Here is a 15,675-nt window from a genome sequence, read left to right as displayed (position 1 = left end):
CATGCTTCTTTATGTACACCGTATATTATAAGTTATCATTCAATATACTAAAATGTTAATATGAGGTTGATAAATAATTTCATCGAGTAAATGACTAATTGCAATAATAGTTATCTTCTATAGGGCAAAGACAAAAATGTCAAACAAAAATAAATAAACTTATTATTATTAAAAATGAAATGGGTAACCCAAAGGCTTAAAGTTATTCAAATGAAATGAGCAGCAAAGTAAAAGTATATAAAATGTGGTATTGAGAGGATATGTTGTGCGATGATCTAAGAATTTTTGTTAAAATGGAGCTCGTAAAACTCTATAGGATTTCATAAATTCATGTAATATATCTAGTCTTTCTACAATACACTGGCCATAGTTTTCTTTGAATTAGATTGCCTTTTTATATTTTTTCCTTCAAAACAATACGATTCCTATCCAATTTATTACCAGTGAGAATTCAAAGTGTTTTATAGCCAAAACATTCTAAATGCATTTACCTTTTTTTTGATGAAGTAATTTACCAATTTCTTACCAAATAGTTTTATCAAGTTGAGTGGAAAAACTAGAAGTGGAGTTTAACACGTCAGCACAAATCCGTATTTTGATTTCATTTTAGTATTAGTTGTTTTCTCTTCGCTTACATTTTTTAACTTTGCTTACGTTTTTTTAACTTTAATGATATATTTACTTTTCATTTGGTTTCATAGTACTAGTTTGTCTTATCGCGTTTTATTGTTTAAATGTTAGTTGTCCAATCAACTTTTATTGTTGTTTAGGGTTTTATTGTTAGTTTTTTTGTTTTAAAAAAAATTAACTTCTTAAAATCTAGGTTTTTGGCTTGGTATGAAATTGATGTTCAATTGTGTTGTGAACAACTTTTTCAGTGCATGTAATTTAGCAAATTATTTCATTTTGTATTGTAGGAAAAATTAGATAAATTAGGCGTGCATGTAATTTAGGCTCGATTAATTATTTGTAAATTGTATATATATAGAGGTGTTGTTAGTTACTAACAGAATATTGATACAAAATCTATATTCACATAAACCCTAAAAACCCCATTCTTGTTCTTGGTAGAAATTTTGATTTCATTTTAGTGTTGGTTTGTTCTCATACAGATACTGGAGTTGTATTTAAGAAATGGCGAGGAAGAAGAGAAACCAACAATCTGGAGGAGAGAGCACTGTTAATCCTCAGCAAGGCGGAAGAAGCGGAAATGGCAGTGGTCAAACAGGGCCACCACAAGCTGCTGGTGGTCATCCAGGTGGTGGAAGGGGTTATGGTTCCCAGGGACGAGGAGGTCGCGGAGGATATGGCTGTCGTGGTGGTACCCAGTCTGGTGGCATGGCCTCGCAATATGGTGGACATGCAGAGTCCCAAGGCAGGGGTGCTCAGCAGCATCCACGTGGCGGAGCACCTCCTCAATGCCGTGGTGGCCATAGTAGTGGATCCGCTGGTGGGTCCATTCGTCCTTCAGTTCCCGAACTGCACCAAGCGCCACAGGGTCCCTACCCACCAGGGTCTCTGCCACCTCAAGCGATGACCTCTGGTAAGCCAGCGGAACTCTCAGAGGCCAGTTTTTCTGTGTCCTCTATGCGGGCTGGGCCATCACAGGTTCAACTACAGCTTGAGCAACTTTCTGTTCAGGAGTCATCTTCTCAAGAAAGTCAATCTTTGCCTGCTAGTAGCAAATCAGTGAGGTTTCCTCTCCGACCTGGGAAGGGGAGCATTGGCACTAGGTGCATTGTGAAAGCAAATCATTTCTTTGCTCAATTACTTGATAAGGATTTGCACCACTATGATGTAATGTTTCTTATATTCTTTTGTTCTTGTATTCTTTTGTAGTTCTTTGGATCTTTAACATGTTTTCTTTTTCCTTTTGTATATTATTCTTGTATTCTTTTGTAGTTCTTTGCATCTTTGACATGTTTTCTTTTTCTTTGCGTATATAATTCTTGTATTCTTTCGTAGTTCTTTGCATCTTTGACATGTTTTCTTTTTTCCTTGTGTATATAATTTATAGGTCTCTATCACCCCAGATGTGACATCAAGGGGCGTGAATCGTGCTGTTATTGGGCAATTGGTGAAGTTGTACAGAGAATCTCATCTTGGAAGCTGTCTTCCGGCTTATGACGGAAGAAAAAGTCTCTATACTGCAGGCGCTCTACCGTTTACCATGAAAGACTTCAAGATTACACTTACTGATGAGCATGATGGGTCTGGGGCACCAAGGTCTGACTGGTTGCATTTCATTATTTATGCTTTAGGGGCTGTCTGGTAGCTCTTTTTGATAATGTTTGTTTTGGTTGTGTCGATAATGTTTCTATTCCTTTGTTGCAAGTAACTCCTTTAGTTTAGGGATGACAAAATGGGGGGTGGGTGGAGTATGCCCTCCTCCATACCCATACCCAACTTACATTTTTGTATTCATCACCCCTTACCCACCACCAATGGCGGGTAAAATTTTCACTTGGGTATGCATTTAAACCCACCCCCATCCACTATGGCCAACTTGGTATACCCGTCATGGGTATGTACACCCTATGCCCAGCTTGTATTAACTCCTAGTGCGCTTAATAATTTTATTTTTTGTCATTAGTTTTTGATAAAATTATACAAAAGTGATATAAAGTAGTTCATTGTAGATATGGGGTGGACACGTATGATGTGGGCCGGGTGGGTATTGGGTGGGGCGGGTGGATATAAGGCGTGGCGGGTGGATATGGAGCGGGTAAGACCTCGTACCCACCACCTACCCACTACCCATGGTGGGTAGGACTTTTCATGCCCATATCTGCCCACTACCCACTAGATTCATACCCGCCTCAACTGGGATGGATGCGATGCGAAACCCTAATACTTTTACCTACTTGTCATTCAATCCTTTACTTTGTTGCATTAATGTCAAGGTAACCAATAAATAAGCAAACTTATTCTCCTCATCGCTTCTCTCACCATTCAACACCCTTACCCCTCTTTATGCCAAATAATTGATAATAATACTTAACAATACCATTACCATTTACCCCTCTTTGAGAATTCTGTTTCCATTTCATTCCTATTTCTCATACCAAACACTTTTTGATATTAACTCTTAATTTTTTATTTACTAAGTTCTTTTTGTCAGGAGAGAGAGGGAGTTTAAGGTTGTAATTAAGCTGGCTGCACGAGTGGATTTGCATCAGTTAAGCATGTTTTTGCAAGGCAAGATTGCAGATGTGCCTCAGCAGGCTCTCCAGGTTCTTGATATTGTATTGCGTGAATCACTTACTTCTCGGTGCGTTTCTGCTTCATTAGAAGTTCTGCAGTATTTTTCCATTTCCATTTGGCTCTTGCATGATTTGAGTTTCAAATTTGCAGCTTCTCACCAATAGCCCGTTCATTTTATTCACCTGATCTGGGAAAGAAGCAACCACTGGGAAATGGTTTAGAAAGCTGGCATGGATTCTATCAAAGTATCCGTCCAACACAGATGGGGCTATCTTTGAATATTGGTACTTGTTGATTCTCCTCTGCAGTATACTGGAATAATGCTCTTTGTATTATCCCTTTTTGCTTTTAATTTGCTTGTATTTTATAATCATGTGTGCAGATATGTCCTCCACTGCCTTCATTGAGCCTTTGCCTGTAATTGATTTTGTGACCCAGCTGCTGAACCGGAATGTGACATCTAGACCATTGTCTTTGTCTGATTCTGATCGACTGAAGGCAAGCCCTTTTCTTTTTACCCTTGAACCATTGGTGGTATCTTATCTTAGATGCATTTTACCTCCCATGATCTTACCTCTATATACACATCACGTTTTAGGATACCTTGAATCAATGTTTTGTTTCAACTTTTAACTTTGAGGTCACTTCCAATCTGTCACACAATCTCCTCCTCTTTATATGCAATCTGTCTTTTGTTGTCATGTATTTTTGTATCCACATTCAAATTTTATTTACTTAATTCTTTTTGATCATGCATTCTACTGCTTTTTGAAAGATATTATTAATTATATTTCTTCTTAGTTTTTTGCCTTTTTGTTTTTTGCTTACATGGACTGTAGCATATGTTTGCATCTTGGCTAGCATGTAATATGGAAGACTTGGAGTCTTGGATGACATCATCCTCTTCATTTTTAGTGTACTTTGTCTCTTTTACTTTTATATATCTTTGTGCATCTTAATTCTTTTATATATTTATCTTAATTTTAATCCACAGATCCAGAAGGCTCTGAGAGGAGTGAAAGTTGAAGTTACACATAGAGGAAATATGCGCAGAAAATACAGAATATCTGGGCTGACATCCAAGACAATAAGGGATCTCACGTAAGTTGTGGATGTTTAAATGAATATTTTGTTGATTATGGCCCTATGAAAACTAAATATTGTCTGAATTAGATATGGAAGACCAGAAATCATGCAGTATGGAAGCACAAAATTTTGAGGAAAGAGCTGATTTTGTGAAACATTAAAAAAGTTTAAGCTAAAAATTTATTTATTTACTTTAAAAAAGAATGTCAATAGGAGTATTTTCATATGGCTGGATAGGTTGTAAATAGCTCCTTTCTTCTAAAGGAGTTATAAGGACTCCAACCTAGTTGGTTCTTTTGCTCACCTAAGTGTTTTTTTACTGTGCATTGATATATGTGAGTGAATGAGAAACTTCATTTACCTAAAAAAATAAAAAAAAGGTTCGTCTGAATTTCTCTTTTTATGTTCAAATTTTGAACTTGGATTTCTTCCCCTTTTTGGTTTAGTTTCCCTATTGATGAAAGAGGCACGATGAAGTCTGTGGTGGAATATTTCTATGAGACCTATGGTTTTGTAATTCAACACACACAATGTCCATGCCTACAAGCTGGAAATCAACAGAGGCCAAATTATTTGCCCATGGAGGTTGTTATTTGTGTACTCCATTTCCATTAGCTTTGGAATTAATATTTGATTTTATTCAAATACCTGATGGTTGGCGATTAATTTATTTTGCAGGTGTGTAATATCGTTGAGGGCCAGCGATATTCCAAAAGGTTGAATGAACGACAAATTACAGCTTTGCTGAAGGCCACTTGTAAACGTCCTCAAGAAAGGGAGAGCAAGATTGTCCAGGTTTGTGATGGGGCTGTTTTTTAATTAGTCTTCTTGTTTCCATATGCTTTACTAGTTATTCAGCTTTTAAGTCCTTGCCAAATACTTCTGTGAGGGGTTTATTTGTGTTATTGAGTACATTGTTTGGCTATTTTACTCAGTTGCCTTTTAATTGCTTTTGTATGTAAGTATGTAATCAAATAACGAAGTATAATACATGTCAGTTATACAAAAAAATTTCCTCCTCACCTTCCTATATGTTTAGTATACTTCCTATGTAATTCTGTAAACATATGCACAAGAAACCGAGTAAATTGCTTGTTTGGTATGGTGTATTTTGGTTTGGTGCATTGCCAATTTATTTTTGTGTCCTTTCTTGTTGGATTCAAAGTTTTATGGCTTAATGTTTTGGATTACAATATACTATAGTAAAATAGCTTGTTAAATCATGTGCATTTATTAATGTGAAATCATAGATAATGTTTTTATCAAGGACCAATCGTGGACAACCTCTTTGTTTTTACAAGGGTAAGGTTGCGTACAGACTCCCAAGTCCTACCTATGTAGAAGCCACTTATTGGCATTAAAGTAATGAAATTGTTTTCATTACCGTTGTATTTATGGACTTGATTGGTTCAATTAACCATAAAAAGATACTCCCTCTCTCCCCATGAAACTGCTCTCGTTTTTTATGATGTAAGTATCAATCTGTAACTGGAGAATAATACAAACAACAAGTGGATGAAAGAAATGAGTGATTGAGAAGTAGAAAATAAATTTGCGGATAAAATTAAAAGATAGAGAGTGAGACCATTGCCAAAAAATGAAAAGGGTGCAAAGTAATTGGGTCAAATTGAAGTGGAAAACTAGTGCAAATGTATAAGGACGTAGGGATTAGTTTTTTGGGTGTTCTATACTTCCTCTGTTTTTTGTCATCATATCTTTTTATGTGAGAGAAACGATGCAATTTGATCAAAAAATGAAGGTAATATATCATGTCAACCTGGGCTACTTTTTTACTTACCAAAGGTGTTGCAATTTACTATTCCCGATGTTATCACGATCCTTGATGCTTCTTTTTCAGACTGTTCATCACAATGCATACCATAATGATCCTTATGCGCAAGAGTTTGGTATTAGAATTGATAAAAGGCTTGCTACTGTTGAAGCTCGTGTTTTGCCTGCACCATGGGTATGTAATTTATTGTTTTATTTTTTATTTCTTTTCGATACCATTTTAGTAGTCTGTGATGTTCATGCATTCTGTAGGGATTGAGATTAGGTAAAGGAAAAGCGTATAAAATATTTTGTAAAGAAAGAATATGATTTGTGAAGGTTGATGACTGGAATTGAAAATTGTGTTATTACTTGTATGCCTGAATTGTGATGTATGTAGAGGGATCAGTGCCACATTGGTTTCCTATTTGCAAATATTACATTGGATTAATTATACTGCTAAACTGTTAGTAGTTTTGAGTAAGTTTTAATGTAAATTGTTATATGTGTAAATTTTGGAAGTGTTCATCAAAACAAACTCAATGACACCCTCCATGATACCATATTTTATATAAAAAAACTGGAAGTATCTTTTTGCCATATATATTACTATATTAGTGGAAACTTTCGATACAAGAATGATAGATGTAAGATGATCTAATGGTTGATTTATAAGGTGGGATATCTTGCAGAGGGAGAAGTTGTTTATGTCATGCGTAGCTCAGTCTCCACTGATGCGTCTTTTTAAAATATAATAGTTTGGTCATCTCTCCTTCGTGTTTTTTTTTTAATTCACAGATGCATATGCCGATAGGTATGTAGGGAAAAAATCCTCTTGTCTTCGAGAATTGCAGGATGCCTAAAGGATATATTGGATGGGGTAGGGATGCCGTATTATTCTTGTGTTCATCTTCAAGGCAAATATCATAGTTATCTGGCTTCAGATGATAATGGACTATTGAATATGTGAAGTTTTTATTTATATGAAATTGTTGATGGTGTTTACTATCAATGGCTAGTTGGAAACAACCTTTGTGTTTTATAATGAGGGTAAGTTTGCCTATATCCGACCTACCATAGTGGCATTTGAGTGATGGAATGTTATTGGAATATCATGTTTCATCTCTAAATTTCTTCAATTCTGATATATGTTTTTCTTGCAGCTGAAGTACCATGAGAGTGGTAGAGAGAAGAAATGTCTGCCTCAAGTTGGTCAGTGGAATATGATGAACAAGGTGATGCATTAATGCTTCACTATGCCGCATTTTCTATTGTTCACTGCTGAAACTATATGAAAGACATGTTATTCAAAGAGCATTCCATTTTTATTGATTTTTCTTCTGTAGCGTACAAAATTTTTAGTGCTAATCTCTTTCTTGAACAAGCTTACTATTATCCTGAAATTCGAATGAATTGTGGATGTGTGTATTGAGATGTGTGCTTTGTTGGTGTGGAAATGTAGCCAAGGGTCTAAATATTTTCGTGTATCTGTCTTTTTGCTATGAAATGAATCATTGTCATGGAAAAAACCGCGGTTGTGGATGCGTTTGCGGAAACAACCGCGGTGTTGCAGAAAACTGTTACAACGGAGTAATAACACGAATTGCGCCCGATGCGATGTGATTTTTGAAAAAAAAAATCACACAAGGGGAGTTTTGAACTTATAATTGCATTTTTGTTGTTGAACTACTATTATTATGCAATAATATACCTATAGCTATTATAATTGTAATATATGAGGTTCTTTTAGCGTATAAATAATTAACTTATAAGTTTTTAATTTATTATTTTGTTTATCGAAATAATTAAAGTTAATGGGTGTTAATAAAATTTTAACATGGAGACAAGTAACATTGTAACGGTGAAATGTCGTTATAACGGTAAAACAACGTGCGTTACACGTTACGTAACGATCAACACGGCATTTTTAACGTGAAATTTCACGCACAGTCGTATAACAAAATTTAACGTCGCGGCAACTCTCAAACTGGTTACATACGGGTGTGACGATTCCTTGTATCTTTCTAAAAGTTTCTTTCCATCTTCTTCTTAATTTGGACTCACTTTCTTGTGTTTTTGAAAATGGATGTGTGCTACACATCAGTCGAAGTGAGGTTGCAAGGGTGTCATGTATATGAAGTTAAGACATCTGGAATCTATCATTATAATGTCCTTACTCCTTACCTGATAATTTTGTAAGAATATGTAATCTGGAAGTAGAGCCATATCTCTTTTCTGAATGTCTTTTCTTTTTCCTGCAGAGATTGGTTGATGGGGGAACGGTGAACAATTGGATATGCATAAATTTTTCTTGCAATGTGCAAGATGAAGTTGCAAGTAGATTTTGCTCTGAGCTTGCTCAAATGTGCCATATTTCTGGCATGGTATGTTGCTCAATTTGATTTTCATTTGGTTTTTTTTTTGTATGGTTAAACAAGTGTTTTTTTGACATGGTATGAATACACATTATGTCATATTGCATTGACCTTCCTCCTTTGTATTTTCTTGTTCTTTGTATTTTCATGGCTTGGTTGGCTTTTTCATATCTTGTGGATCTTTTACATTGCATATGGATGTTTGAAGGTTTACAATCCAGAACCACTACTACAAGTCTTCTCAGCCTATCCAGACCAAGTTGAGAGCGCTCTAAAAAATAGATACTATGATGTCATGACAAAATTGCAGCCTCAAGACAAAAAGCTTGACTTGCTTATTGTGATTCTCCCTGATAATAATGGCTCTCTCTATGGTACGTAACTATTCAATTAGAGTGCAATGTTACCTCTTCTTTTGCTGGTTTAATTGATTCATTACTTTTGCTTCAGGTAATCTGAAACGGATTTGTGAAACCAAACTTGGAATTGTGTCGCAGTGCTGTTTGACAAAACATGTGTTTAAGATGAGTAAGCAGTATTTGGCAAATGTTGCTTTAAAAATAAACGTGAAAGTTGGTGGAAGGAATACAGTCCTTGTTGATGCATTATCATTGAGCATACCTCTTGTTAGTGATCTGCCAACCATTATATTTGGTGCTGATGTTACACATCCTCACCCAGGAGAAAACTCGAGCCCATCCATTGCAGCTGTTAGTGACTTTATATGCTCTTATTGTCTACTGTTTTCTCCATTTAGGTTTTGACACTTGTTTCTGTCCACTGCCATTATTGATCACATTTATGTTTTGCATAGTACATTACTGACACTTGAAAGGGTAGTATCTTTTGATCATTTTTGAAGAATTCAATACTTTCTCATGTCTTGAATCTCGATTCTGTATTATTCATCGTTTTGGAGATGCATTTTTTAGTCCCCCCCATAAAAGCTATGCCTTCTTTTATAAAGATCTTGCTTGATAGGTTCTTGCTTACTGATCCCAATACTCATTTGTATTAAGGTTATTGTAGGGAAAAAATCTCAAACTATTAATTTTTGGATATGAAATGGCCTTTTCTACGCATCATATGATACATGTTTAATGTATGGGGCATATCATATAAGGACAAGGGGAATATATGTAATATTAAAATTTTACTCCCTCGGTTCTTTTTTGTTTTCTCCATTTGACCAAACTATGTGAGTTTTTCGGATCAAATGGAACTATAAGTGACAGGAGATAATACTTATCTTTAAACTTTCTGGATAGAAGAGTTGTGTAATGGTTTTGTTCTGTGCTCATGTTTTCCCTCATTTTCTTGGGGTTGTGTGGTGAGTCAGGTTGTTGCTTCTCTAGATTGGCCTAAAGTCACCAAGTACGCTGGTCGGGTTTCTGCTCAAGCACATCGCCAGGAGTTGATCCAAGATCTGTACAAAACCTGGAATGATCCCAGCAGGGGCCCGGTTACTGGTGGAATGATAAAGTAATACTCCCTCTTATTCAGCTTATGTGTCTCATTTCCTTTTATGGTCAAGTCACCTTAACTGTCCCATTTCTATTTTTGGTATGGGTTTTTGACTTTTATGCCCTTAGTAGCTTTATCCTATTTTCAATTATACCCTCTATTACCCATACTAATTTTCCTCCCTTACATTAAAACCCATAATACCACTCTCTTTCCTACCCTTAGGGTCCCACTTTTTGACTCTCCTTAAAATCCGTAAAAAGTCAAATGGGACTCCTAAGGTGAATAGAAGGGAGTATAGTTTATTTTGCTCCCTGGCACTATGTTGTCCCAAGATTTCCTCTCTGGAGACCAACTTGTTTTAGAGGCTTGTTAACAATGTCCAAGGAGTTTGGTTGTTTTGAATTTTTTAAATATTTTTAGACACTTTTCAAAAACACCTTGTGTTTATGAACATTTGGTGTTTTTCTCGTTTCTTCCATCTCTTTCCCCCTCCTATTAAATGAAGACTTTTTTCATATGCTTCTATCTCTTCTTCCTCTTTTTTTTTATTTATTATTTTATTAAAAACATCAATTGCAAGGTTATCACTAACTATGCTTTTATCACCCCTCTTCATTGCGCAGGGAACTCCTTATTTCTTATTACCAGTCAACACGCCAAAAACCACGGCGTATCATATTCTACAGGTGCTCTCTCATTCAGAGTTTTTGTTTCTTTTGGTTCAATCTAGTTGGTTTCTGTTTTCTTCCTTCCTTTTCTCCCCTAAAGTTACTGTTCTTATGTGTCAAGGGATGGTGTGAGTGAAGGTCAATTTTATCAAGTGTTGCTGTATGAACTTGATGCTATCAGGAAGGTTGAATATCCTTGAGCCTTACTTTTCCTTTGACATCTTTGAGTTGAAATTTTGTATTACTCTTTCACCTGATTAATTTTACATTTCATTTTGGTAGGCATGTGCTTCCATAGAGCCGGGTTATCTACCTACGGTGACATTTGTTGTGGTTCAAAAGCGTCATCATACAAGATTGTTTGCCTATAACCATCATGATCGAAATTCAGTTGACAGAAGTGGCAACATATTGCCTGGTTGTTATCGAAAATTATGCTTATATGGCCCAGTTTTAGTTTGTTACCTGGTTTATAAATTGTTTATTAACTGTTTTTATTTAATTTTGCAGGCACAGTTGTTGATTCTAAGATTTGTCACCCAACAGAGTTTGACTTTTATTTATGTAGCCATGCTGGCATTCAGGTTTTTTCTTATACTCTGCAGAGCTTTGCATGTACATTATTCAATCTCTTTTGTCTTTTTAATTTGATTCATTTTTTTATTCTTGGAAGCAGGGTACTAGCAGGCCGGCACATTACCATGTCTTGTGGGATGAAAATAACTTTACGTCAGATCAGTTGCAGTCGTTGACTAATAATCTATGTTACACGTAAGTTCTTTGAGCTTTCTACATCTGAAATTTATTTCCCTGTTTTGTCTTGTCATTAATTTTTTTCCCTGATTGGCTAGTAGTTGATTTATCCCTTGTAGCTAATTCAATGTTAAATCTGATATTTTCTATGATAATGTTCCTGTTACTGGTATTTACTGCTAGCTCCTTGCATTGGTTCAAGCTAAAAGTAAAAATTGAGCAAGTGTTGTGCAGCGTTCAAGTTTGGTGGAAATCTAAAATGTGTTGTCAAGTGTTCAAATTAGTTTTAACTTTTATCAAGTACCCAAATGCTTCTGTAAGCATAAGCCTAGTTTTATCGCAGACTTTAGTGTCGTGTTATCACAAGTCACAAGGATGACCTCTTTAAATTGCTTTGTTGATGTGTATCAATTTGACGATGTGCTTTAAGCCTACACTACGGACTTTAAAATAAACCTATCTAAATTTATTCATGTGAGATGAGATGCAAAAGGCTTTAAAAGCACATGCTCCTTGAGATTGATGTTTGGATATGAGATATATCTTAAAATTTTTGGTTTTTGCTGATCTCTCTTCTTCAAGGTCTCCTTGCCACCAATTAGATATATCTTTTTCCTTTTTTTTTTCTTTCCCTGCTCCTATTTTGTTCATCTTGATTATTCTTCTCGGAAAGGCCTTATTGCTTCCCATAAATGGTATCTTTGAAAGAATTAGAAGTCATTCTATCCCCTTGGTCATTGTTTGACAGTGAGCATGTGAATTTGGCATTTGATATCTTATTCTAAGTTTTGCTAGGATCTTCACTGCTCAAAGTGCCTTGATGTTCAAGTTTTTAATAATTAGCTTCCCTGTTTTGTAGGGAACATTTGCTTTCAAAGTGGTACTAGGATCCTAACTCCTAAGCTCAAATAAAGGCTTATAATAGTACTGAAGTAGGTAGTAAATAAAAGTGTAAGAAAACAAAATAGAAAATGAAAAGTTCACTTAGGTAATTGTAACACTCCGGCCCCTCGGATCGCCGGTGATACTCATGGAGATTGTAGACTAGTCCCACAGACCAACACAAGTCTTTCCAGCGCACTTTGGCGTCACTAGTGCGCACTCAGGATAACTTCCCAAGAGGTCATCCATCCTAAGATTACTCCCCATCAAGCACGCTTAACTGTGGAGTTCTTAGCAAATGGGCTCCCTAGAAAAGAAGATGTATCTTGTTAATATAAGTAGTCTATCAATTCTTTTAACGATAAATCTGGGGTCTCACACTAATACAGTAATTGTTATTGTGAGAGCTTTGCAACTGGTCAGTAGGGAATTGGTCACTGGTCATAATAAAAAAAGCTAGTATAGTAATAGCCTTGTGAACGCACAAGACAATAGACTAGTAGAGTACAAAGCATTAAGCTCTTCATATTTCACATTTTGAAAACAGAAAATGTATTCTTGCTTATTTGAAAAACCAAAAAGCCTTTCTTCTCCCTCTTTTGTTTCACCTACAGTCACTGCTTCAAGAGCTTCAATGCCGAAGCTTCTTGAATCTATTTGCAAGTGTTTTTGCTTTCCCACTCTCAGATCGGTTATTTTGTTGATTCAAATCGCGAACCATAGCAATTTGAAATGCGAACAAACTCTGGTTAGGGCCGAACAAACCCAATCGGAATTTGCATGGAAACCGAACGATTTATGTGACACTGGTTGGAATGCCTCTTGCGTTTTTGAATTGAATTTCCGGCTAAAATTCGAATGCTTAATATTTGAAGGAAGAGTTTATAAATATGAGAAAGATTGTTTTAGAATTAAGGAGTTCAGATAAATGAGGATTACTAAAGAAAATTGTTTATTCCCCACTAATCAGTAATCAGTAATTGATTTACAAAAGGTGCTTTAGGACTGCTGAAAGTGGTGGAAGAGTTTGTAAATTTGTCTATAGAAGTTATGTTTTTTCCTAAAAGGCATGGTTTGTAGATTGTATTACATCCTAGCCTGCGATATCTAAAGTTGGCTACTATCTAATGAACTTACAACTCATATAGATTATCTTGTTTGGTTTTTGGCTGATGTTTTCTCCTTTTGACAGGTATGTAAGGTGTACTCGATCAGTTTCAATTGGTAGGTGTTATTTATGATATCATTTTTTGTAGTTTGCTTCAGTTACTCACTGATTCCCATGTTAATTGTTAATGTGTTTGGATGATAGCTCCTCCGGCTTATTATGCCCATTTAGCTGCATCTCGTGCTCGCTTCTATATGGAGCCAGTAAAATCAGATAGTGGCTCGACAAGTGGTGTTGTTGCTGGTCGTGGAGGGAAGGCAGCTGCTGGAGGACCAAGTACAAGATCACCTGCTGCAGTGCAACCTCTTCCTCTTTTGAAAGAGAATCTGAAGAAAGTCATGTTTTACTGCTGAAGAATTGACAATTGGAGGGATGGTCGTCGTGTGTTTAGGCGGTCGTCTAATGTCTAGTGACTAGTATTGCTACTCTGTTCTCTGCTAGCCTGTGGTATTTTAGCATTTGTTGCTCTCCCTTGTGTTTGAATCACTGGAATTCATGTCAGTTTCAAATGGTTTATGAACTTATGCATCCACCTTTCATGACATTTTATGCTCAGTATGCTCATTTATTAGTATTGTTGGCTGTTATTTGATCTAGAAATGATTTTGAAAGTCCCATTTGAATTTATTTACTTGGGTTATCCTTGACCATTTCACCACTCATCAGCTGAATTTCACGTATTGCAAACGTTAGGTGAGTTTTTGGGGCAATTGTTTTTGTTTGGTATTTTTACTCTTGATCCGACCAATTTTTTTTTTTCTACATTAAAAATGTTAATAATAAATAAAAAAAATAGTTTATCTAACAATCAAATTGTGGCTGCAATCACTGTTAAATTTCTTATAAAATTGGACACGTTACACTAGGCTTATCAAACAGGTTGGGACATGTTGGAGTAGGTTTAGAACTCCATTGATTTAAATTTAAGGGTGTTTGGTATGAATTTATTAATATCAAATAAAGGATTTAATTATCTACTCTATTTTTTTGGTATAATATTAGGTCAATTCTATTCCTTTCTTGAGGACAATGGTCTATTTTGTTACTAGTTATTTATGTCAAGTAACAAAATTCTTTTTTTTTTATATATAGTTATTCTATATTGTTATATCAAACAACATATAACTACTACAATTTTTACCTTTACCCTTACTTCTTTTTTGTTATTTCTCTTTCCATTATATTTTATGTTCCACATTAAACACCCCTTTAACATGTTTAGTTAATTGGGTTGAAAATTACAATTCTAATTTGATCTACAACAGATCAATCACCTGAACTTGACCTATTTGATTGTTTAGAGTTTTTTTGTTTTCATTTTAAGATTTTTCACTTTAGTTACATTTTATTTTTATGCCTTAATTTTTAACTTTTCGTTCATGAGTTGTTTATTTTGTATATACTAGAAAAATAGAAAAATACTAAATGAATTAAGTTCATGTTTTACTTATTGATTTAATTTAGAATTAACTCGTTTATTTAAACAATTATATAGGTTTGTTTTAGGTTAAAAAAAATGACTTGAACTTAACCTATTTAATAAACAGATCAAGTCGAATCTACCTTTTTAATTAATTGGGTCAAAAGTCTTAGTCTAAATCCACTTATTTCAAACTTTTGCTAGACCTACTTCAAAACATTTTTGACCATTCCAATCTAAAAATGTGAAAAATAAATACACCAACTTTGTTTTGATTTGGAAATTAAAATTTCCCAAAAGCTTATTTTATTCAATCTTTCAATTTTTTAAGATCCATTGAGACTGAATGAAAATTTGAAATGATTAAGACTAATTATCAACAAAATAAACCAAATAGTATAAGTTCAATTTATTTCCAAAAGTAAGGGTGAAAATTCCAAACTTGTGGTTTGGGGCTGTTCGCAGTTAGTAACTGCGAATAGGTTAAAAAAACAAAATAGTTGTTTGCAGTTACTAACTGCGAACAGCTGTTTGACTTTTTTTTGACCTGTTCGCAGTTAATAACTGCGAACAGCATGTTCCACAAATACGCAGAACAGCTTCCTTCGTTCTCATTTTCTCTAATTCTCAAAACCTTACCTTATACTACTTGACATTCTTCTTCTAAAATCACTATTAGACTAGATTCAATCCATCAATTCTTGCATTTCTCTTTCAATTTGGCATTTCAAAATTAGTCTGAGATACTCTAACTTGCACAAAGGTAAACTTTTATGCGTTTTTTTAGTATATATATTGTTTTTTAAGGGTTTTGATGAAGTTTGGTTATTTTCTTCAATGTAGGTTACTAGTTCTTAAATCAACACTCTTCTTAATCATCCA

General features: G+C 35.0%; 1 protein-coding gene across 1 annotated transcript; it reads left to right on the top strand.

Moving 5' to 3' along the window:
• Window positions 1-783: 783 nt before the first annotated feature.
• Window positions 784-14,312, top strand: LOC130815076 (protein argonaute 1-like). Its single transcript, XM_057681414.1, has 21 exons — window positions 784-1,797; window positions 2,018-2,226; window positions 3,122-3,271; window positions 3,355-3,488; window positions 3,587-3,702; window positions 4,199-4,305; window positions 4,737-4,875; window positions 4,969-5,085; window positions 6,149-6,256; window positions 7,224-7,295; window positions 8,322-8,444; window positions 8,644-8,809; window positions 8,886-9,145; window positions 9,775-9,917; window positions 10,526-10,588; window positions 10,692-10,755; window positions 10,853-10,988; window positions 11,081-11,154; window positions 11,247-11,341; window positions 13,398-13,429; window positions 13,518-14,312. The coding sequence occupies exons 1-21, from the start codon at window positions 1,135-1,137 to the stop codon at window positions 13,724-13,726; spliced, it is 3,180 nt and encodes a 1,059-aa protein (XP_057537397.1). The 5' UTR covers window positions 784-1,134; the 3' UTR covers window positions 13,727-14,312.
• The last annotated feature ends 1,363 nt before the right edge of the window (window positions 14,313-15,675 follow it).

Source organism: Amaranthus tricolor, chromosome 6 (assembly GCF_026212465.1).
Source record: "Amaranthus tricolor cultivar Red isolate AtriRed21 chromosome 6, ASM2621246v1, whole genome shotgun sequence".
NCBI classification, from domain to species: Eukaryota; Viridiplantae; Streptophyta; class Magnoliopsida; order Caryophyllales; family Amaranthaceae; genus Amaranthus; species Amaranthus tricolor.
This window is presented reverse-complemented; position numbering and strand designations above follow the sequence as displayed.

Excerpts from the sequence above, each read along its gene's own strand:
- LOC130815076 (XM_057681414.1), top strand. The coding sequence starts at position 1,135 with ATGGCGAGGAAGAAGAGAAACCAACAATCTGGAGGAGAGAGCACTGTT. Across the intron at positions 2,227-3,121 it reads GATGGGTCTGGGGCACCAAG|GAGAGAGAGGGAGTTTAAGG; the intron begins GTCTGACTGGTT and ends TCTTTTTGTCAG. Across the intron at positions 10,989-11,080 it reads AAGTGGCAACATATTGCCTG|GCACAGTTGTTGATTCTAAG; the intron begins GTTGTTATCGAA and ends TTAATTTTGCAG.